This window comes from Saccopteryx bilineata, chromosome 11 (genome assembly GCF_036850765.1).
Source record: "Saccopteryx bilineata isolate mSacBil1 chromosome 11, mSacBil1_pri_phased_curated, whole genome shotgun sequence".
In the NCBI taxonomy this organism is placed as follows: Eukaryota; Metazoa; Chordata; class Mammalia; order Chiroptera; family Emballonuridae; genus Saccopteryx; species Saccopteryx bilineata.
The window spans coordinates 65,337,111-65,361,449 of NC_089500.1; the positions used below are offsets into that span (position 1 = coordinate 65,337,111).

Consider the following 24,339-nt stretch of genomic DNA (forward strand, 5'->3'; position numbering starts at 1 on the left):
GAGCTTAGAACAGGTGTGGGGACTCTTCAGGATAGTCAGAGGAGCTAAGGGGACCCGGTGGGAGGGTGGGTGTGGGGTGGGGGCTTGAGTGTGTTTTGCATCTTACTAGGCCTGGCTGGGGATGTGGAGCCTGCACAGGAGTGAAGAGGCCCCGGCCACAGAGAGGAGAAGGCCAGTTCAGGCCTGACCTCGAGGAGGCTACAGTGAGGGCAGGAGAGGACCTTGTTTGGTCCTAGGAAGCCAAGGAAGGAGCTGGGGAAGAAGTTGGCCAAGGTGGCAGGGGCTGGCTGAGGCCACAGGGAGAGCTTTCGGGAGAAGGGGGCCTTTGAGTTGGGTTCTGCAGCGGGCAGAGGTGGAGGCAAGGGTGGGTGAGTCAGGGCCCAAGCCTCTCCATTGCACTGTCTGTCCCACCTTGTCACCCCGGCACCGTGGCAGGTCTGCTGTTTCCCCATCCCGTCCTCATCCCATACCCTGCAATCCCAGGACAACCTTCCTTCAGTTCCTTAGCACAGGAGGCCGGGTGCAGGATCAGTGGAGAGACACGCCCTGTGCTGCCCCCACCCCCTCACAGGCACACCTGCCTCTCTTTCCTACTCGCCTATGTCCCTGCACAACTGTGTTTCCCAGCCCGTCTGACACTGGGCTTGGCTCTCCTTGTACGTAGCACACATTTGAGTCTCAGCCTGGAAGGTGGGTTGGGAACAAGAACATGGAATGCCCTGAGTGCCAGGAACTGGACTGGGGACTCTTACAGGGGCCAGTGGTTAGTCACTGGAAATGCAAACGAGAGGGGTCAGGTGAGGAGCAGAGTCAGAAGCTGCGGCACCCGAGTGAGACCTGACCGGGAGGACTTCCTGCAGGTAGAAGAGGTGAGGAAGATGAAGATTGGCAACCCTCTAGACCGGGACACCAACCATGGGCCACAGAATCACCAGGCCCACCTGCAGAAGCTGATAGAATACTGCCGGCGCGGCGTGCAGGAGGGGGCCACCCTGGTCTGTGGCGGGAATCAAGTCCCTCGGCCAGGTCAGTCAGAACGCTCCCAGCCCACTGGGCAAACTGAGGCCGCAGGCAGCGGGGCCTGTGAGCTCCTGCCCAGTTCTCACCGGAGGGAGCTGAGGCCGTTTCACAGGGACTGATGGAAAGCCAGCTGAGAGGCTGCACTAGCCAAAGAATCCATATATATTTTCAGAATAAATGTCACTAAAAAAAAAAAAACCAAGCCTTTGTCATAGTCTTGAGCCTTGGTGCTGGCCTTGGCCAGACTTGGATCTCAATGTAACTCTATCATAAACCAGCTCTAACCCTCATGTTCCTCAGCAGCATTTAGTTGAAAGGGTTGTGAGACTCACATGAACTCACCGGTCTGGGGCAGGAAAGCCACCCAGAGAACATGGCATCCACCATGCAGTATCCGAAACTGCATGGCCGGAGTGGCATGGGCGTGTGGTGGCTGGCAGGACCCCGCCTGGGCAGTGAGAGGCTACAGGACTGGAGGAGGGCCTTCCCCCATCCCATGGGCCTCTGTCTCTCCCACAGGTTTCTTTTTTGAGCCAACCGTTTTCACAGACGTGGAGGACCACATGTTCATAGCCAAGGAAGAGTCCTTCGGGCCTGTCATGATCATCTCTCGGTTTGCCAATGGGTAAGGAATTCTGCTTACGTCTCTCAAGGCCTAATTTTTTTGTCACGCATTACTGGTTTTTTTCTATGGGCTTGAGGAGGCAGAAGGAGAACTTAGACAGGCTGGGGGCTAGGGGTTCATCCTGGGTGCCTGCAGAATCCTCGTCGACTGCTAAGCCGAGACAAGCCCCTGGGGACTGGCTGGGCTTTGGGTCCCCGTGTAAGCCTTCTCTAAGCCCTTGGCTTTCATGGTGTGTTGAGCTGTGTCCTAAATATCTACTGCTATGTAATAAGCCACCACAAAACTCAGAGGCTTGAAATAGCAAGTTATTTATTTCACTCCTGAATGTGCAATCCGGTAGGATTCGATGGGGCTGACCGCCTCTGCTCTGTGCCGCGTTCGGGCCTCGACAGCGATGCCTGGAGTTGTTGTCCTCGGGGAGGCTCTGAGCCTCTCCGCAGGCGCTCTCTCACGTCAGCCTTGGGATCTCTGTTCCGCACGGGGCTCCCACACAGACGCTGGGTGGAAGCTTTAAGGCTCCTCAAGACCTATCAGTCAGCCTCAGAAACCCCAAAACACACCATGTCTGATTGGCCCAGCAAGTTGCCAATACCAGCTTGGGTTCAAAGAAAGAGGGGCTGGACCCTGGCCATATCTGAACTACCACCACAAGTTCTTTTATGGATGGACTATTATTTTTCAGAGTAGAACCTTTGAACAGGTTATAAAATGGCGCCTCCTCCTAATACACTCTACTTCTAACTGTCAAAAAATTATCAAAATTATCATCATATTCTGATTGTATTAGAATAAGATACTTTTCCTACCATCTACCAAGCAAGTATTGTGCTACATCTTCAAGGAACAACACCTAGACCTAGCTCCCTGGGGAACAGCCAGCGCACGTGCATGTCCCTGTGTGGTGAAGGCCCCCCCCCCCCCCCGCCTCCTTTAAGTTCCCATCCGCCCTCTGTCTTTAAAGTGAGGAGCTAGGCCCTGGCCGGTTGGCTCAGCGGTAGAGCGTCGGCCTGGCGTGTGGGGGACCCGGGTTCAATTCCCGGCCAGGGCACATGGGAGAGGCGCCCATTTGCTTCTCCACCCCCACCTCCTTCCTCTCTGTCTCTCTCTTCCCCTCCCGCAGCTAAGGCTCCATTGGAGCGGGGATGGCCTGGGCGCTGGGGATGGCTCCTTGGCCTCTGCCCCAGGCGCTAGAGTGGCTCTGGTCGTGGCAGAGCGACCCCCCGGAGGGGCAGAGCATCGCCCCCCGGTGGGCAGAGCGTCGCCCCTGGTGGGCGTGCTGGGTGGATCCCGGTCGGGCGCATGCGGGAGTCTGTCTGACTGTCTCTCCCCGTTTCCAGCTTCAGAAAAATACAAAAAAAAAAAAAAAATCTTAGGCCTGACCTGTGGTGGCGCAGTGGATAAAGTGTCGACCTGGAAATGCTGAGGTCGCCAGTTTGAAACCCTGGGCTTGCCTGGTCAAGGCACATATGGGAGTTGATGCTTCCAGCTCCTCCCCACCTTCTCTCTCTGTCTCTCTCTCCTCTCTCTCCCTCTCTATCTCCCTCTCTCCCTTTCTCTCTCCTCTCTAAAATGAATAAAAAATAAATAAATAAATAAAAATAAAAAATATATATTTTTTTATTTTTTTAAAAAATTTAAAAAAAAATAAATAAAGTGAGAAGCTTACTCTTGTGACCCACAGGGTCCTGTGGCCGACTGTGTGCAAATTCAACTCATCTCTTCCTCTTTCTTTACCACTGCTCTCTTCCTGCTGCCGCCCACCTCCTCCACTGAAGGCCTGTCTCATTTCTCCTCGGAAGGTCCTGAGTGGTGGGGAGCTTGGAGGGAGCTGGGCTCCCCCTTTGGGGGAGGGGATGCAGGTCTCCCCGAATCTCATATCCAGGACTGCTCCCAACCCTTCTTCACCAAGTTCTCCCTGGATTTTCCCTGCAGTGACGTGGACACTGTGCTGTCTCGGGCCAACGCCACAGAATTTGGCCTGGCTTCTGGTGTCTTCACCAGGGACATCAGCAAGGCCTTGTATGTCAGTGACAAGCTGGAGGCAGGCACCGTGTTCGTCAACACATACAACAAGACTGACGTGGCTGCTCCCTTTGGGGGGTTCAAGCAGTCTGGATTTGGCAAAGACCTGGGTAAGCTAAGCCTAAACATCTGCTAGAGTCCCATGTTTAGATGGGACCTAAACAGGTGCCAGGTCCCCTCCCAGGGACCAGGGATGTGGCATTGACAGCATGGCCATTGGTGCTCGTGTCTCACTGGGAAAGGACAGGTGATAATTACAACAGTAACCAAACTCCTTCTAGAAAGTGGGGCGAGCTGGAAAGCAGACAAGACAAAATACCCGGGTGAGGAAACCGGGAGGGATATGTTAGCCAGGAGCATGGGGGGCTTCTCAGGGAGACGGCTCCTGCCTTAAGACCCCAGTGGTGGGAGGAGCCAGCCATAAAGACCTGAGGGTGTGTTCCTGGAGCAGGGGAGGACGGGTCCCAGCCGTGGTCGTGGGGCCACAGAGAGGCCGGTGTGGTCCCAGGATGGGTAGGACTAGAATAGAACAGGCCCAAGAGGCAGGCAGTGGCCAGATTGAGGGATCCAGAGACCATAGTCAGGGCTCAGGCTTCATACTTGGGGAGAGGGGAAGCCATCGGGCCAAGTGTGCCCACTGAGGTAGTGTGAGTCCCTAGTGTAGAGATAAGGTCACCAAGGTGACAAGCCAAATGCCAGCTGGCCTGACCTGTCGGGGAAAGTGCAGTTCTACCCCAGCCCTCCCAGGGAGGCTGCTGCATAACCTAGGGTGAGTCCCATCCCCCATCTTGCCGTCCAGAAACCAGCAGCTGGGGGACCAGCTCAAGCTGGGGATCACAGAGCTGATGCTCACGTTGGCAGGGAGCAACAGGAATGAGAGAAGGGTGATTGTGTCTTAGAAGCCTCCACCCCTGCAGGCCTCCCCTGCCTAGCTCAGAATCCTCAGGGAGGTTCGGGCTGAGCCGGAAACCAAGGGCAGTTACTGAGGTTTGTTTTTTCTCCTTCCCTCCATCTTTCAAGCCCTGAGGAAAGCTCCAAGGGATTTTCTGAAAGGAGCCCAACAATAGCCCTCAAAGCCTGACGCGCTACACTGCACGTGCAGAACCAGGCACATGTGCATGCAGATACAGGCACACACTCGCACACAGGCAGACACCTGCACGTCTGTGCACACACATGCACACTCACACTCGCATGCATGTGGATACTTTCGCCCCTCTGTCCTTGCCTTCCCTGGGCCACCTTCTTGGTGTCCTCCATAGCCCATCATCATCCAGGGGCGGCTATGGGCCACCAGAACATAATCTCTGTCATTGATGAGTCTTCCCCCCAAAGCTCTCCCAGACCATTTTTCTGCGTCCCCCTGTGTCCTGTGCCCACAAACCAGGTCTTCCAAATAGCCTACCTGGGGGGGACCAGAGACCTCACCGGGCCCCAGCGGGTGATGAGGGCAGCCAGGGCAGCAGTGTCGGGCTGCACGGCTCCCGGAGCCCCAGCGGGTGATGAGGACAGCCCGGGCGGCAGTGTCGGGCTGCACGGCTCCCGGAGCCCCAGCGGGTGATGAGGACAGCCCGGCGGCAGTGTCGGGCTGCGTGGCTCCCGGAGCCCCAGCGGGTGATGAGGACAGCCCGGCGGCAGTGTCGGGCTGCACGGCTCCCGGAGCCCCAGCGGGTGATGAGGACAGCCCGGCGGCAGTGTCGGGCTGCACGGCTCCCGGAGCCCCAGCGGGTGATGAGGACAGCCCGGCGGCAGTGTCGGGCTGCACGGCTCCCGGAGCCCCAGCGGGTGATGAGGACAGCCCGGCGGCAGTGTCGGGCTGCACGGCTCCCGGAGCCCCAGCGGGTGATGAGGACAGCCCGGTGGCAGTGTCGGGCTGCACGGCTCCCGGAGCCCCAGCGGGTGATGAGGACAGCCCGGCGGCAGTGTCGGGCTGCACGGCTCCCGGAGCCCCAGCGGGTGATGAGGACAGCCAGGGCAGCAGTGTCAGGCTGTGTGGCTCCCGGAGCCCCAGCGGGTGATGAGGACAGCCCGGCGGCAGTGTCGGGCTGCACGGCTCCCGGAGCCCCAGCGGGTGATGAGGACAGCCAGGGCAGCAGTGTCAGGCTGTGTGGCTCCCGGAGCCCCAGCGGGTGATGAGGACAGCCCGGCGGCAGTGTCGGGCTGCACGGCTCCCGGAGCCCCAGCGGGTGATGAGGGCAGCCCGGCGGCAGTGTCGGGCTGCGTGGCTCCCGGAGCCCCAGCAGGCGGGGGAGTTGTCAGGCAGCCACAGGCCCCTCCTGCTGGCTGAGGGGCTGGAACATACCAGCCACATACAGCCAAGTTCTGGGGTCCCAGGGACCCTGTGAGGCACCCCTTCTCCCAGTCACAATTTGATCGGGAATTAGCTGGAAGGCAGCAGTGGGGAGGGGCTAGCACATCTGGGCGACCAGAAGGTACTGAGAGAGCCTCCTGGCTGCCCTGGAGCTGGAAAGGCTGGCCCCCCTCAGGTGGACGTGGGTGGAGCTGGGGCAGGTCTCTGGTACGCTGGCCTCGGATGGGTTCTGTATTCCGATGCCTGTTGGACTCCTCCCCACAACTGATGGCTGACCCCCCGGGTCTCGGTTCCTCACCTGTCACTGGGGCTGAGTCGAAGTTGACCCCACTTCCTCGCTGCAAAGATCTGTGGGATAATATGCATGCAGGAGGTGCTATGATGACGGTTCCAAATGGCATGTGCTGTCTTGCAGGAGAGGCGGCCCTAAATGAGTACCTGAAGATCAAGACAGTTACCTTTGAGTACTGAAGGAAGGTCTCCTGAGAAGAAAGCCGCTGTCGCACAATCTAATCTGCCTCTCCTAGCAATCTGGTTGCCCTCTCGCCCCTCTCGGGTACACAGCACCTCCACCTAAAGTGGCCGTGCGAAGTCTCCTGCCCGCAACCCTTGTCCCTGTCAGGGACCCCAGCCCTCCAACCCCAGTCCAATCAGAGTGACATTTGGCTGGCTGAAACAGTGGCCCCGGGATGAAATGAATAAAGCTTCTGATGAGCAGTAGACAGCACCGTGTGTCTTTTCTGCCCATCTGGCTGTGCCCTGGGCAGCCCTGCAAGCCCATGACCACAGTCAGGTTCGTGGCCCTGGAGAGCCAGTTGCCCCGGGGAGAGACACAGAATTGAGAAATGGGTGTGTGTCAGCCGCAGCCCGAGAAAGCAGGTGCTGTAAAGGAGTGAAAAGGTCAGGAGGTCTGTGTGGGTCACCCATCCCCTGCCCAGACACTCAGGGAAGGAAGCAGCAAGGGCTGAAGAAGCTCAGACTGTGAGGCAGCTCAGCGCCTTCAGTGAGTGTGGCCTGTGTGGGAGCCTCCCCAGGGCAAAGGGCCTTAGCTGGTCAGACAGCACTGCAGTGGATAGTGGCGCCTGAACCACCGTGGGGTCATTGCCCTAGAGCCCTGGTCGGCACACTGCGGCTCGCGTGCCACATGCAGCTCTTTGGCCCCTTGAGTGTGGCTCTTCCACAAAATACCATGTGCAGGCGCTACCTCGATAAGGAATGTACCTACCTATATAGTTTAAGTTTAAAAAATTTGGCTCTCACCTGACCATGCGGTGGCACAGTTGATAGAGCGTCGGACTGGGATGTGGAGGACCCAGATTCAAGACCTCAAGGTCACCAGCTTGAGCATGGGCTCATCTGGTTTGAGCAAAAGCTCATCAGCTTGGACCCAAGGTCGTTGGCTCGAGCAAGAGGTTACTCGGTCTGCTGAAGGCCCGTGGTCAAGGCACATATGAAAAAGCAATCAATGAACAACTAAGGTGTTGTAACAAAAAACTAATGATTGATGCTTCTCATCTCTCTCCGTTCCTGTCTGTCCCTATCTATCCCTCTCTCTGACTCTCTCTCTGTCTCTGGCAGAAAAAAAAAAAATTGGCTCTCCAAAGAAATTTCAATCATTGTACTGTTGACATTTGGCTCTGTTGACTAATGAGGTTGCCGACCACTGCCCTAGACTGGCATTTCAGACCAGGCAATGCTCAAAGGGATTGTGAACATGCCTTAACACAGTAATTTACATCAGAGCAGACAAATCCCACATCTTCCCCTTCCCTGGGTCCACACTATTTTGCCTGAAACACCCCTAGAGCCAGGGCATCAGTAGCGGAGTCTGAACCAATGCAGCTGGCCTCGGCTGGTCCCGCTGGGCTCCTCCCAGTATGAGGCATTCACAGGGCTCAACCCTGTCTTCCCAGCAAACAGCCCTTCACAACAGAGGAGCAGGCAGCACCTCGAGCACACGCCTATCCAAACCCAAATCAAGCCAAAAACCACTTCTCTGCCCTCTTTGGACACACACATAGAGCTAGGTTTTAGCCAGCACACCCACCATAGTTCTACTTGAGACCTCTGGCTTAGATGTGCAACACTAGGCTCCTAGTCTTCCCTTCAAGAATTGTCCTGAAACTATAAATTAAGTATAATAAAAAACCATCTGGTTTTCCCCTCCTATAAATTCCTCACTTGTGTGTCTCCTTTACTTTTACACAGAACACTTCATTTCTGAGGTCCCCAAATGTCTGAGGGTTTTTTCCCATATCAAACCATTTTCTGCAACACCAACTGAGTGTCCTATGATTTAAGTCAATTCTAACACTGTCTGGGAATTGCATTGTAACCTGCACGCTAAGGCTCAGTCCCACAAGACTGCTCCTGCCCCTCTTCAGGTTAATCTGAAGATGTCAGTTAGTACAATGGTCCCCAGGACCGGTACCGGAGAGAAAGAATAAATAACTTACATAATTTCCCTTTTATTTATATTTAAGTCTGAACAATGTTTTATTTTTTTTTAAATGACCAGATTCCCTCTGTTACATTTGTCTAAGACTCACTCTTGACGCTTGTCTCATAAGTTCAACAATTATATTTAAAAATACCACAGTTTTTACGCTGGTTGCATAATTTTATTTTGTGCATTTATCCGTCCCACCCTAAAGGCTGGCCCATGAAAATATTTTCTGACATTAAACTGGTCCGTGGTTCAAAAAAGGTTGGGGACCACTGAGTTAGTAGGTCCCAGGTTACCTTCAACTTCTATCCAATTTAGCTATAAATTGGAGATTCCCATAACCTCCCTAAATCTTTAGTTTCAATTACCAAGAGCAGCTCACAGAACTCTAGGTCTATTTTCTTAATTCTGCACCATTCCCACTCAGGTCCTGGAATTACTAGCTGCACTGGTTCGCTGCAGATAAGCTCTATGTTTTTTGCTCTGTGCAGCAAGTGGCCCCAGGCACTATAGGAAATAGTTAATCTATAACTGGTTGACTCAGCTACCCCTGCAGGCTCCCTTCCCTTCTTGTTTCTTCCTCCTTAAGGACAAGGGGTAGAGCCTGACTGGGTGGTGGCGCAGTGGATGGAGCGTTGGACTGGGACATGGAGGGCCCAGGTTCGAGACCCCGAGGTCGCCAGCTTGAGCGCGGGCTCCTCTGGTTTGAGCAAAAGCTCACCAGCTTGGACCCAAGGTCGCTGGCTTGAGCAAGGGGTTACTTGGTCTGCTGAAGGCCCATACGAGAAAGCAATCAATGAACAACTAAGGTGTCGCAACAAAAAACTGATGACTGATGCTTCTTATCTCTCTCCATTCCTGTCTGTCTGTTTCTATCTATCCCTCTCTCTGACTCTCTGTCTCTGTTAAAAAAAAAAAAATACAAGGGGTAGGGGACCTGACTTCTCCTTCCTTAGAGGCAGGTGTGAGGGGAGAAGCATAGATGAAGAAGAAGGAAAGTTGCAGACATGATTGAAGCTGGCTGATGGGTGTGGAGCCATTTTTATTGTATTACTTTTGTAAGTCTGAAATTTCCATAATTTAAAAAGTTAGCCACAACAGCAAAACACTAATCCGGGAGATGTGATGGCTGCAGGCTAGGCATCTATGCCTTTGTAATGGCCGGTCTTCACACACCCTTTAAAGAAGAACTTATACCCCCTTCCTCCTTCACAGTTAACACTTCCACTTCCCTGCTGTGTTAAATGTTTCATCAGTTGTAAGGTCAGCCGAAGGAGGACACCCGAGTTCAAGCAAGAAAAGTTTATTAGGGGGTCATCTGCCAGGCTGATTCCTAAACGGTCAGCAACCGGTTCTCTAACAGATAGGGTTAAATAGGGGATTCGAGGGTGGGGGCTGGTGGTCGCTATGAGAGAAAGAAGGATTAACCATAAGTAAACTAGGGGATCTTCCACACCCAGGTGAGTCAGTCCGGATGTCTGGGGGGGAGGTGATCTGGAATTGGGTCCAGTTTGTTTGTTTGTTTGTTTTTCAGAGACACAGAGAGAGAGTCAGAGAGAAGGATAGACAGGGACAGACAGGAACGGAGAGATGAGAAGCATCAATCATTAGTTTTTTGTTGTGTGTTGCGACATCTTAGTTGTTCATTGATTGCTTTCTCATATGTGCCTTGACCGCAGGTCTTCAGCAGACCAAGTAACCCCTTGCTCAAGCCAGCAACCTTGGGTCCAAGCTGGTGAGCTTTTGCTCAAACCAGATGAGCCTGTGCTCAAGCTGGAGACCTCGGGGTCTCGAACCTGGGTCTTCCGCATCCCAGTCCGACGCTCTATCCACTGCGCCACCGCCTGGTCAGGCTGGAATGTCCAGTTTTTTAATGTCCCTTTGTCTACTTAAGGGAGGAGAGGGTCATGCCACCCCCACCCCCAACCCTATCAATCAGTGTTTTCCCACACAGGTGCCTTAACTTCCATAGACACATTGTTCCTTTACTGCTGACTGCATACAATGTCTCTGGGTCACACGGACCTTACGGCTGGGCTACAGATTGCCACTGCTAACAGGTATCTGTTGCTCAACCAGATGCAGTAAACTAACCATAGAGTACAGAACATCCGACCCTCTGGGCGTGACACATTTCAACTCACAATACCAGGCAGGACCTGACTACCTACCCTGTAAAAGATATCTCCTCCCCTTGCTTCCTGCTGACGCCTTTCTGGTCTCAGCCCATCCACTGGCAGATGCTTTAATAAACTTTTTACTTAAAAACCTCTCGGGCCTGGTTCCTCCGGACCTCACAGAGACTGGGTTTCCACCTTTGTAAGCCAGCCTCCAAAGAGAAGCTTCCCCAAATGGCTGTACAGAGTATTCACTGGAAAAAAAAAAAAAGGATGCGAATAGCTGGGGCACTCAGGAGTGACCCCAGCCTGGAGCTGGCATCTAACCCCGAGCCTGCCCACCGAGGAGAGGGGGCGCTTGGCCCCGGGGGCGGGGTCTGGGCCGCCCAGCCTCTTGGCTCTGGCTGCGGGCCGCCCGCCGGCCCAGCCCCAGGGCGAACGGGGGCGGGGCGGTTTCCTCTGCGAGCCCTTCCCGCGGCGAGCACGTCCTCCGCTCCCGGGCCTGCTTTCGGTCGCGGCCTCTCCGGTCGCAGCCTCTCCGGAAGCGTCCGGTAAGCGACGGCCTGCGCTCCACGGGGGCGGGGCCCGGACGGTTACGCGGAGTGTGGGGCCCAAAGGGAGACCCAGGCGGGGCGGGGACGTGCGGGGCTGCAGCCGGAACCGGGATGCTCAGAATGGTAAACGCTGGGTGCGGGGAGGTCCGAGATGGTCCCGAGGGCGATGTGCGGAAGGGGGAATCGGGTGGGAGCCCCGAGCTGTGGGAGCGCGGCCCCGGACCCACGGCAGGGCGGTGCGGGGTAGAGGATCTAAAACGCGGAGAGGGAAGGGAAAGGAGGGGAGGAGGGGGGAGGGGTGGGGAAGGGGACATGGAGTCCCGGGTGGGGCTTGGGGCGCTGACTGGGGTACCGGGGAAAGGGGAGGGACACCAAGGGCCCAAGGCGGGAGCGGTCCCAGCCGGGTTGGGGGGTTGGAGGGGGGCGTGCTGGAGAGGGGACCCCGAGCGGACGGGTGGGGACAGGTCCCCTTTTCAGGTAGCTCTGAGGCTCGGTCCTCCGCAGCGCACCCGCCCCACATCTGGTGTCTAGGCTTAACTGTCCAGCTCCCCATGCAAATTCTCCAGCCCTCTCCCGCTCCCCAGCTGATCAGAAACTACTCAGGTGGGTCCAGCTGTGCTTGTCTTTAAAGGTCCTCTAAGTGGTTCTGAGGCTGTAGTAGTTTAAGAACCACTGATCTAAACATTGGAACTCTGAGGGATTTGAATCTGGGACGGGACCAGCTAGGTGTCCTGTGATGCAAATGAATTATTTTAGTCTTCACAACTTCTTGTGAAGTAGGTGCTATTGACCTCATTTAACAGCTGAGGTGATGGAGGCACAGAGATTTAACTTTTCCAAGTACACAAATCTAGGGAGGAAAGAAGCTGATACAGGGGGTCCTTGGGATACAACACAATTCCGTTCCTGTCCCTGGCCGGTTGGCTCAGCTGTAGAGCGTCTGCCTGGTGTGTGGAAGTCCTGGGTTCGATCCCTGGTCAGGGCACATAGGAGAAGCGCTCATCTGTTTCTCCACCCCTCCCCCTCTCCTTCCTCTCTGTCTCTCTCTTACCCTCCCGCAGCCAAGGCTCCATTGGAGCAAAGTTGGCCCCGGCACTGAGGATGGTTCCATGGCCTTTGCCTCAGGCACTAGAATGGCTTCGGCCACAGCAGAGCAACGGCCCAGATGGGCAGAGCATCACCCCTTGGTGGGCATGCTGGGTGGATCCCGGCCAGATGCATGCGGGAGTCTGTCTGACTGCCTCCCTGCTTCTAACTTTGGAAAAATACAAAACAACAACAATTCTGTTCCCACTACAGTGAGGTAACCCGAATTTTGGTGTAAGTCAAAACACACCCTAGCCTAAGTCACCTACCTATCCTAACACAGTTGTAAAATCATAATCTGGAACATAGAAGCACAACTAAGCCACAGAAAAAGGAAAAGGACATAAATATACTGTATTGTACACTGTTCTGTAGTAACAGAAAAAGTGACAAAAAGTGAATGTAAAAAAAAATCCCTTACCTTTATTCCTGTGGTTGGCCTGCACACTGGAAGGGGCATTGCAAGGTGGGAGAGAGTGACCTATTGGGAGGAGGAAGCTGGAGAGGCAGGAAAATCTGCAGAAGGTGCTGGAGACACTGGGTCAGGTGAATCAGGATTGCCTAAGGAACATGCAGGAGCCATTGGAGATCATTCTACCTGTACTACAGGTGTTTCATCTCGAGAAGCTGCTGATGTAGAGGGTACAGGATGTGTTGCAGGCCTCTCTGCCTTCTTAAAGAATTGTTCCAGGCTAGTCTGGAAGGTTAATGATGTCTTCTTTTCCAAAATCTGCCTGTAGCATTGCAAGGCATCCATAACAGCTCTGTAGACCTTTCTGAAACTGGCATCGCTGGGGTCCTCAGCCTGAAATTTTGCCAACCCATCCTCTACCATAGCAATACTCTCTGTCAAACTCTTGGTAGTAAATCTCTTGGGTCCTGGGGTTTTTATCTCTTCCTCTTCAATCAGCTGCTTCCCCAGCTGAATGAGGTCTTCCACAGACAGTTCCTTTCCATGTGACGCCAGTAACTCTGTGACATCCATCATGATGGCTTTCCTCTTCTTTGAAGCACTGCCATCTGAAGACTCTGACTTTCATTTAGGAGCCATGAGAAGGGCCCAAAAGTCACCAAACAAAGCAACACACATGGGACACTTGTGTTTTTAACAGTCCAAAATCGTATAGGTTAAACGTATTGGAGAATACTAATTCCCTTACTCATACACTGCGTTACTGTGTATTCTTCCGCTGCTCACAAACTATATAGTTTGCCCATGTTGTCCATAAGTATGACGCTAATGGTGTAAGCTGAAAAACACTCACGTCTCAATGTTTTAAAGTTTTTATGGGAATGACCATCATTAACTTGAAACGTCATATGTTGAGACTGTTGTTACCCAAAAGCCCCCTTTATCTAAGAAACAATAACCCCCTACAGAAATAACTAACATTTACACCTATATTTTCTTAAAAGAGTTGTATAATTTTAGCTCTTAGGTTTAGGTCTTTGACCTATTCTGAGTTAGTTTTTTGTATAAATATATGGTTTGAGGTAGAGGTCCAAATTCACTTTCCTTTTGCATGTACACATTCAATGGTCTCTGCACTATTTACTGAAGAGACTATTTTTCCATTAAATAGTCTTGGTATTGTTGAAAATCAATTTATCGTACTTTATATAAATGCATGGGTTTATTTAAGGACTCTCAATTCTATTTTATTGATCTATACCAGTGTTTTCAATTGCTGGTCATATCTGTAGTCTTTATACAACATCAGGGTGGTTAACTCTTTTGTAGACTGGTACAAAATTTCTGGCAGACTGGCACCCATCCATGGGCTAGCAATAAAAAAAACACTGATCTATACTTCTGTTCTTTTTTTTTTTTTTAATAATTTTATTTTTTTAATGGGGTGACATCAATAAATCAGGATACATATATTCAAAGATAACAAGTCCAGGTTATCTTGTCGTTCAATTATGTTGCATACCCACCACCCAAAGTCAGATTGTCCTCTGTCACCTTCTATCTTGTTTTCTTTGTGCCCCTCCCCACCCCCTATCCCTCTCCCATTCCCCCCTCCCCCCCGTAACCACCACACTCTTATCAATGTCTCTTAGTTTCACTATTATGTCCCACCTACGTATGGAATAATACAGTTCCTGTTTTTTTCTGATTTACTTATTTCGCTTCGTATCATGTTATCAAGATCCCACCATTTTGCTGTAAATGTTCCGATGTCATCATTTCTTATGGGTGAGTAGTATTCCATAGTGTATATGTGCCACATCTTCTTTATCCAGTCATCTATTGATGGGCTTTTTGGTTGTTTCCATGTCCTGGCCACTGTGAACAATGCTGCAATAAACATGGGGCTGCATGTGTCTTTACGTATCAATGTTTCTGAGTTTTGGGGATATATACCCAGTAGAGGGATTGCTGGGTCATAAGGTAGTTCTATTTTCAGTTTTTTGAGGAACCACCATACTTTCTTCCATAATGGTTGTACTACTTTACATTCCCACCAACAGTGTATGAGGGTTCCTTTTTCTCCACAGCCTCTCCAACATTTGCTATTACCTGACTTGCTAATAACAGCTAATCGAACAGGTGTGAGGTGGTATCTCATTGCCGTTTTGATTTGCATTTCTCTAATAGCTAAAGAAGATGAGCATCTTTTCATATATCTGTTGGCCATTTTATACTTCTGTTCTTAATGCCAATACTATCCTACCTTGACTACTGCAGTTTCATAGTTAAGCTTTGAAGTCATGAAGTGTGTGTTCTCCAACTTTGTTCTACTTTTCCAAGATTGTTTAGGATTCTGGGTTGCTTGCATTTCCATATAAATTTTAGGATCAGCTTGTCACTTTTTCCCCAAAAGGCCACTGGAATTTTGACAGGGATTGCATTGAATGTGTGTATCAATTTGAGGAGTATTGTGATCTTTTACACTGTTAAGTTTTCCAGTCTGAACACAGAGTATCTTTCCATGTATTAGGATTTTTAATCATTCTTTCAACAGTATTTTCAGTTTTCAGGGTAAAAGTTTTGTACTTCTTTAGTGAAATTTATTCTTAAGTATTTTATTATTTTTAATGCTATTTCAGATGCAGTTTTCTTAGTTTAATTTTTTTTTGTTGCTAGTATCTAGATATAAAACAATTTTTGTATTGATTTTTATATCCTAAATGTTGCTGAACTTAATAGCTATAATAATTATCTGTGTACAAGATAAATTTCTACGTACAAGATCATATCTAAATATAGTTTTATTTCTTTCTTTCCAATTTGGGTGCCTTACCTTTTCTTTTCTTACCTAACTGTGATGGCTAGAACCTCAAGTACAATGTTTAATAGAAATGGCAAAGGCAGGCATCCTTGTTTTGGTTCTAATCTTAGGGGGAATATTTTTAATCTTTCACAATTAAGTATGCTAACTGGGTCTCTCATAGATGTCCTTTATCAGATTGAGATAAATTTATCAGATTGAGGTGGAGGTCCAAATTCGCTTTTCTTTTGCATGTACACATTCAATTGTCTCTGCACTATTTACTGAAGAGACTATTTTCCCATTAGATAGTCTTGGTATTGTTGAAAATCAATTTACTGTACTTTATATAAATGCATGTGTTTATTTAAGGACTCTCAATTCTATTTTATTGATCTATATCAGTGTAGATGATATAGATCTTCTCTTTCTAGTTTTTTAGAGTATTTATCATGAAAGAGAGTTGGATATTGCCAAATGCCTCTTCTGAGTCTATTAAACTGACCATGTTTTTCCACCCATTATTCCATTAATCTGAGCTATTGCATTGATTGATTCATAAGATATATTGGTCTGTAATTTTCTTTTTTTATTATTTAGAAAATTAAATTTAACAGGGTGACATAGATCCACAAGTGTACATAGATTTCAGGTCAACATCACTACATCATTTGAATAGTCGATTATGTTGCATATCTATCACCCAAATTCAGATAATTTTCCATCACCTTATATGTTTCTCTTTACCTTCCCCTTCCTTTTATCTCCCTCCCCAGGTAATAATGTCACTGTTATCTATGTCCATGAGTCTCAGTTTTATATCTCAGCTATGTGTGAAACATACAATTTTTAGCTTTTTCTAATTTACTTATTTCAGTATAATATGCTCAAGGTCCATCCATGTTATCGTAAATGTCACTATGTCATCATGTCTTATATGTGAGTAGTATTCCATTGTGTATATGTACCACATCTTTATCCAATCCTCTATTGAGGGTCATTTTGGTTGTTTCCTTGTCTTGGGCACTGTGAATAATGCTGCGATGAATGTGGACGTGCATGTGTCTTTACATACTACTATTTTTGAGTTGTGAGGGTATATACTCAGTAGAGGGATTGCTGGGTCATACGATAGTTCTATTCTTAATTTTTTGAGGAACCAGCATATTTTCTTCCATAATGGTTGTACTAATTTGCATTCCCACCAGCAGTGAAGGAGAGTTCCTTTTTCTCTGCAGCCTCTCCAACACTTGTTATTACCTGTCTTGTTGATAATAGCTAATCTTAACAGGTGTGAGGTGGTATCTCATTGTAGTTCTGATTTGCATTTCTCTAATAGCTACTGAAGATGAGTATCTTTTCATATATCTGTTCACAATTTGTATGTTCTCTTGGGAGAAGTCTATTCAGATCCTCTCCTCATTTTTAATTGGATGGCTTAATTGTATGTCCTCTTGGGAGAAGTCTATTCAGATCCTCTCCTCATTTTTTAATTGGATGCCTTTTTTGCTGAGATTTGTGAGTTCTTTATATATTTTGGATATTAACCCCTTATCAGAGTTGTTGTTTGCAAATATCTCCTATTCTGTTGGCTGTCTATTGTTTTATTGACAATTTCTTCAGCTTTGCAGAGCTTTAAAGTTTGATAAAGTCTCATTCATTTATTTTTGCCTTTACTTCCCTTGCCTTTGGGGTCAAATTCATAAATTGTTTTCTATGGCCAAGATCCATGAGTTTAGTATCTATGTTTTCTTCTATGTAATTTATTGTTTCAGGTCTTATATTTAGGTCTTTGATCCATTTTGAATTAATTTTTGTGCAGGGAGACAGACTGTAAACAAGTTTCATTCTTTTGTTCTGGCTTTCCAATTTTCCCAGCAACATTTATTAAGAGGCTTTCTTTTCTCCGTTGTGTGTTTTGGCTCCTTTGTCAAAGATGATTTCTCCATATATATGTAGTTTTATTTCTGGGCTCTTGATTTTGTTCCGTGGGTCCATGTGTCTATTTTTCTGCCAATCCCTGCTGTTTTGATTATCGTGGCTCTGTAGTGTGCTTTGAAATCAGGTTGTATGACACCTCTGGCTTCCTTCTTTTTCTTCAGAATTGCTTCAGCTATTCGGTGTTTTTGTATGGTTCCATACAAACCTGCTAATTTTTTTTTGTTCCATTTCTTTAAAGAACCACATTGGAATTTTGATGGGGATTGCATTAAATTTGTGTATTACTTTGGGTAATATGATCATTTTAACTAGGTGCATCTTTCCTATCTATGAACATGGAATACTTTTCCATTTCATTGTGTCTTTTTCAATTTCCTTTAATAATGCATTGTAGTTTTCAGTATATAGATCCTTTACATTTTTTGTTAAATTTATTCCTAGGTATTTTCTGTTGTTGTTGTTGCAACTATAAAAGGGATTATTTTTTTAGTTCTTTTTCTGAAGTTTCATTGTTGGCAAATATTCAAGCAATAGACTCTGTATATTGATTTCGTATCTTGTGACCTTACTGTATTGGTATACTGTTTCTATTAGCCTTTCTGTGGCATCTTTGGGGTTTTCAACATACAGGATCATGTCATCTGCAAAAAGTGCTACCTTTACTTCTTTTTTTCTGATCTGAATGCCTTTTTTTGTGGCAGAGACAGAGAGAGTCAGAGAGAGGGACAGATAGAGACAGACAGACAGGAAGGGAGAAAGATGAGAAACATCAGTTCTTCGTTGCGGCTCCTTAGTTGTTCATTGATTGATTTCTCATATGTGCCTTAACCCAAGGGGGCCACAAGATACCAAGTGACCCTCTTGTTAGAGCCAGCAACCTTGGGCTGAAGCTGGTGAGCCTTGCTCAAACCAGATGAGCTCGTGCTCAAGCTGGCAACCTTGGGGTCTCGAACCTGGGTCCTCTACCTCCCAGTCCAATGCTCTATCCACTGCACCACCACCTGGTCAGGCTCTGAATGCCTTTTATTTCTTTCTCTTGTCTGACTGCTCTGGCTTAAACTTGCAGCACTCTGTTGAATAGGAGTGGAGAGAGTGGGCAGCCTTGTCTTATTCCTGTTTTTAGAGGAAAAGCTTTCAGTTTTTCACCATTTAGTATGATATTAGCTGATGGTTTGTTATATGGCCTTTATCATGTCAAGGTACATATTTTCCTTCTATACCCATTTTTATTGAGTGTTTTTAACATAAAGGGATGTTGTATCTTATTGAATGGCTTCTCTGCATCTCTTGATAGGATCGTATGATTTTTGTTCTTTGTTTTGTTGATATGGTGTATAACATTAATCGATTTCTGTATGTTGTCCATCCTTGGGCTCCTGAAATGAATCCCACTTGATTATGATGTATTATTTTTCTAATGTGTTGTTGTATTTGATTTGCTAGTATTTTGTTTAGGATTTTTGCATCTGGATTCATTAGAGATAGTGGTTTATAGTTTTCTTTCTTTGTGTTGTCCTTGCCAGGTTTTGGTATGAGGGTTATGTTGGCCTCATAAAATGTGTTGGGGAGTATTGCTTCTTGTATTTTTTAGAAGACTTTGTGAAGGGTGGATACTAACTCTTCTATGAATGCTAGAATTCACTAGTGTAGCCATCTGGTCCTAGAATTTTATTTTCAGGGAGGTTTTTGATAGTTGTTTCTATTTCCTCTCTGCTTATGGGTCTGTTTAGGTTTTTGCCATTTCTTTGTGACTCAGTCTAGGAGAATTGTGTAGTTCTAGGAATTAATCCATTTCTTCTAGATTGTTGAATTTGGTGACATATAATTATCCATAGTATTCTAGTATGACCCTTTGTATATCTATGATATCTGTGGTAACTTCTCCTCTTTCATTTTGGATTTTTTTTTTTATGTGAGTCCTTTCTCTTTTTTCCTTAGTGAGTCTAGCCAGGGGTTTATAAATTTTATTGATCTTTTGAATGAACCAGCTCTTTGTTGTATTAATTTTTTCTATAGTTTTTTTGTTCTCTGTTTCATTGAGTTCTGCTCTAATTTTTACTACAGTGGTACCTTAAAATACGAATTTAATTCATTCTGTAACCAAGCTCGTAAGTCAGTCAACTCGTATATCAAACTGCCGACACTGGACCCGTGCGCCAACACGCCAACTAGTAGCAGCTTCCCAAATCACGACTTGTATCTGGGAATTTTGCTCGGATCTTGAACAAAAATATGGACCAAGTCACAGCTCGTATCTTAAAAAAAAAAAATCGTATGCTGGTCTGTTCGTATCTCAAGGTATCAAGGTATCACTGTATTTCTTTTCTTCTGGTAATTTTGGGTTGCCTTTGTTCTTTTTCTAGTTCCTTAAGATGTGATGTTAAGTTATTTACGTGGGATCTCTCTTGTTTCTGGATATAAGCCTGTAGTGATATATCTTCCTTCTTATTACTGCTTTTGCTGCGTCTCAGAAATTTTGATATGTCGTATTGTTATTTTTGTTAGTATGTATAGTATATCTTTTGTCTCTGTTTTTATTTCTTCTTTGACCTAGTCATTATTTAGAAATATGTTGTTTCCCACATATTTTAGGTTTCTCCTTTTTTGCAGTTGAATTCTAATTTTAAAGCCTTATGGTCAGAGAATATGGTTGGTATAATTTTCATCTTCTTGAATTTGTTAATGATAGTTTTGTGGCCCAACATATGGTCTATTCTTGAGAATGTTCCATGTACACGAGAGCAAAATGTATACTCTGAAGTCCTGGGATGAAATGTCCTGTAAATATCTATTATATCTGTTTGGTCTCATGTGTTGTTTAAGGCCGGTATTTTTTTATTGATTTTTTGTTTGGATGATGATTCTAGAGCCGTCAATAGTGTACTGAAATCTCCAAGTATAAATGTGTTTTTGTCATTTCTATTTTTAGATCAGTTAGTAGATGTCATATATTTTGGTGTCCTTGGTGCATATATATTAAGAAGTGTTATGTCTTCTTTATACAATGTGCCCTTTAACATTATGAAATTACCATCTTTGTCTCTGGTTACCTTTGTTGTTTTGAAGTTGGCATTGTCAGATGTGAGTATAGCTACACCTGCTTTTCTTTGAGTATTATTTGCTTGGAGAATTGTTTTCCAACCTTTCACTTTGAGTCTACTTTTGTCCTTGCAGCTTAGATATGTCTATTGAAGGCAGCCTACAGTTGGGTTTTGCTTTTTAATCCAGTCTGCTACTGTGTCTCTTTTTTGATGAGTTCGATCCATTTACATTTAAGGTACCATATTTCTCTATGTACAAGATGCTCCCATATATAAGATGTACCTTAATTTTGGGGCCCTGAAATTTGAAAAAAAAAATGTATTATATAAAGTTATTGAACTCAAGTTTTTTGTTTGTTTGTTTGTTTTTTGACAGAGACAGAGAGAGGGACAGATAGGGACAGACAGACAGGAAGGGAGAGAGATGAGAAGAATCAATTCTTCATTGTGGCACCTTAGTTGTTCATTGATTGCTTTGTCATATGTGCCTTGATGGTGGTGGGGGCCTACAGCAGAGCAAGTGACCCCTTGCTCAAGCCAGCGACCTTGGGCTCAAGCTGATGAGCCTTGCTCAAACCCGATGAGCCTGTGCTCAGGCTGGCAACCTCGGGATTTCAAACCTGGATCTTCTGCATCCCAGTCTGAAACTCTATCTACTGCGCCACTGCCTGGTCAGGGTGAACTCAAGTTTTATTCATCATAAAATTTATACAAGTCCTCATCAAGCAGGAAAAAGTGGGAAATACAAGTAAAAAATATCTTCAACCACTGTATAAGACATACCCAGTTTTTAGACCCCCAAATTTTTGAAAATGGGTGCATCTTATACATGGGGAAATACGGTAAATATTGACACTTGAGTATTTCCTCTAGCCCAGTGGTCTCCAACCCCTGGGGGGAATATATTATGCTGTTGTTAGGTATTCTATAGATGTTTGTTTAATCTAATTGGTTTATAGCGATGTTAAAGTCATCTATTTTCTTGCCGATCTTCTAATTGTTCTATTGATTATTGAAGGCGGAGTATTGAAGTTTACAGCTATTATAGTTTAATTGTCTTTTTCTGACTTCAGTTCTGTCAGGTTTTGCTTCTTTTGTTGGGTGCATATTATAATTGTCATGTCTTCCTGATATAGTGAACCTTTTGTCATTATCAAATATCTTTCTTTGTAGTGACAATTTGTCTTAACATCTGTTTTGCCTTATATTAGTAAAGTACTCCAGCTCTCTTTGGTTACTGTTTTCCTATTGTATCTTTTGTTTTTTTTCTTACTTTTCATAGCATATCTTTAAAATCCTTTCAGTTCCAATCTATCCACTTCTATTTAATGTAATTACTGAGAAGATAGGATTTATATCTGCCATTTTGCCATCTGTTTTGTATATCTTCAGGTTTTTTTTCTTTTCCTCTAACCTTCATTACTGCCTTCTTTTATTTATTTATTTATTTATTTTAATTGATTGATTTTTAGATAAAGAGGAGGGGAGAGAAGAAAAAAAAAACATCAATTTGTTTTTCCACCTATTTATGCATTTATTGGTTAATTCTTATATGTACCCTGATGGAGATCAAACCTGCAACCTTGTTGTATCCAGATGACTCTCTCACTAACTTAGCTACCTAGCCAGGGCCTCATTATTTTCTTCTTTTGAATTAGATACATATTTATCTAATCTATCATTTTTATTTTCCAGTAAAGTAAATATATTTTAGTCGTGTTCTTATTGTTTGCCCTGGAAATTACAGTTAGCACCTTAGCTGATAACATTCTAATTCAAATTAATAGCAGTTTAGTTTCACTAATATGTAAAACTTTGTTCCTGTAACAGCTCTGTGTACTTTCTCTTTGTGCTGTTATTGTCTTACAAAATTGCATGTGTATACTTTGTGTTCCATAAACACTTTTTTATAACTATTGGGTTAAACAGTTGTCTTTAAATCAGATATAAGGGGGAAAAAATCCAAAAAATACATTTATACTGTTTTTTACATTTGCCTATGTATTGCTCTTTATTTCTTTATCTGGATTTGAACTATTGTCTAGATCCTTTTATTTCAGCCTAAAAGATACCATTTGGTGTGTTAGTGACAAATTCAGTTTTTATTTATCTGGGAATCTTAATTTCTTCTTTATTTTTGAAGGATCCTTTTGCTGCAGATAGAACTCTTGACAGGGCCCTGGCAGGTAGATCAGTGGATACATCATCGATCTGGCATATGGGCAGCACAGGTTCAGTCCCCAGTCAGGACACATAGAGGAAGTGACCATCTGCTTCTCTCCCACTCCCACTCCCCCTTCTCTTCCTCTTTCCCTCCCGCAGCCAGTGGCTCAATTGGTTCCAGTTTGGTTGGTCCCGCCCAGTACATCAGCCTCAAGTACTAAAAATAGCTCAGTACTGGAGCATGGGCCCTAGACAGGGTTGCTGGATGGATCCTGGTAGGGATACAGGTTGGAGTCTACCTCATTATCTCCCCTCCTCTCACCTAAAAAAAAGCAACACCCTATTTGGTTAGCTCAGTGGTAGAGTATTGGCCCAGCTTGTGGATGTCCCATGTTCTATTTCTAGTCAGGGCACACAGAGAAGCGACCATTTGCTTTTTCACCCCTCCCTCTCTCCCTTTTCTCTCTCCATCTCTCTCTCTATTTCTCTCTCCTTCTCCCACAGCCATGGCTTGGTTGGAGCAAGCTGGCCCCGGCGCTGAGGATGGCTTCATGGCCTCGCCACGGGTGCTAAAATACTTGGTTGCTGGGTAACAGAGCATTGGCTTCAGATGGGCAGAGCATCACCCATTAGGGGGCTTGCAGGGCAGATCTCAGTCAGGGCACGTACAAGGCAGTCTGTCTTTCTTCCTCCCCAGTTCTCTCTTAAGAAAAAAACAACTCTTGACAGTATTGTTCTTTGAGCACTTTTATATGTCTTCCCACTGCCTTCTGTCCTCCATGGTTTCTTATGAGAAGAGAGCTATTAATCTTATGTAGCACCCCATGTATATGATTTATTTCTCTTTGCTTTCAAGTGCTTTCAAGATTCTGTCTCTCTTTTTATTTATTTTTTATTTTTTGCCTTTTGACAGTTTAATAATGGTGTGTCTTAGTGTGGATCTCTTAAATTTATCCTACTTAATATTTGCTGAGCTTCTTGAATGTGAAAATTTGCTAATCAGATTTGGAAAGCTTTTTTCCTTTATGTTTTTAAGTATTTTTTTATTCCTTTTCTCCTTTTGATATTCCCATTATGTGAATGCTGATATGCTCAGTGCTTTCCTGTGTGTCCCTAAAACTTGTTCATTTCATTTTTTTGTTCTTTAGAATGGATAATTTCTGTTTACTTATTTTTCAGTTCAGTGATTCATTATTCTCTCTGCTCAGCTCAGCTATTGAGTTCCTCCAGGGAATTTCACATTTCAGCTATTATATTTTACAAATCCAGAATTTGTTCTTTTAAAAATAATTCTTTTATTGGTATTATCTATTGGGTTAAACTTTACTTTCATACTTTCTTTTAGTTGTTTAGACACGATTCCTTAAATTCTTTAAACATATTTAATGTAGCTGATTTAAAGTCTTTGCCCACTCAATGTCTGAGCTTCCTTAGGGATAATTTATTTATGCTTTTTGTATTTTTCTGAAGTGAGAAATAGGGAGACAGAGAGACAGACTCCCACATGCACCCAACAGGATCCACCTGGCATGCCCACCAGGGGATGATGCTCTGCCCATCTAGGCCATTGCTCTATTGCAGGGGTCGGGAACCTTTTTGGCTGAGAGAGCCATGGATGCCACATATTTTAAAATGTAATTCCATGAGAGCCATACAACGACCCGTGTATGTTATGCATTATCCAATAAAAATTTGGTGTTGTCCCGGAGGACAGCTGTGATTGGCTCCAGCTAACCATGAACATGAGCGGTAGGAAATGAATGGATTGTAATACATGAGAATGCTTTATATTTTTAAC

The 24,339-nt window shown here is 46.1% G+C and overlaps 2 protein-coding genes across 4 annotated transcripts in view; both read left to right on the top strand.

Annotated features, from left to right (window-relative positions):
- Positions 1-6,698, top strand: part of ALDH1L1 (aldehyde dehydrogenase 1 family member L1) — a 91,629-nt gene extending 84,931 nt beyond the window's left edge. Inside the window, exons 20-23 of the mRNA XM_066247504.1 lie at positions 861-1,026; positions 1,540-1,645; positions 3,578-3,777; positions 6,394-6,698. Of these exons, the coding sequence (XP_066103601.1) occupies positions 861-1,026; positions 1,540-1,645; positions 3,578-3,777; positions 6,394-6,449 (528 nt within the window). The 3' untranslated portion in view covers positions 6,450-6,698. The remainder of the gene's footprint in view (positions 1-860; positions 1,027-1,539; positions 1,646-3,577; positions 3,778-6,393) is intronic.
- Positions 6,699-10,964: 4,266 nt separating this feature from the next.
- Positions 10,965-24,339, top strand: part of SLC41A3 (solute carrier family 41 member 3) — a 68,802-nt gene continuing 55,427 nt past the window's right edge. For 2 of the 3 annotated variants that reach the window (XM_066247145.1, XM_066247148.1), the window contains exon 1: positions 10,965-11,092. The gene's annotated coding sequence lies outside the window, so the exon portion shown is untranslated. Of the gene's footprint in view, positions 11,219-24,339 lie in introns of all 3 variants that reach the window. The other variant, XM_066247146.1, reaches the window with a different exon arrangement.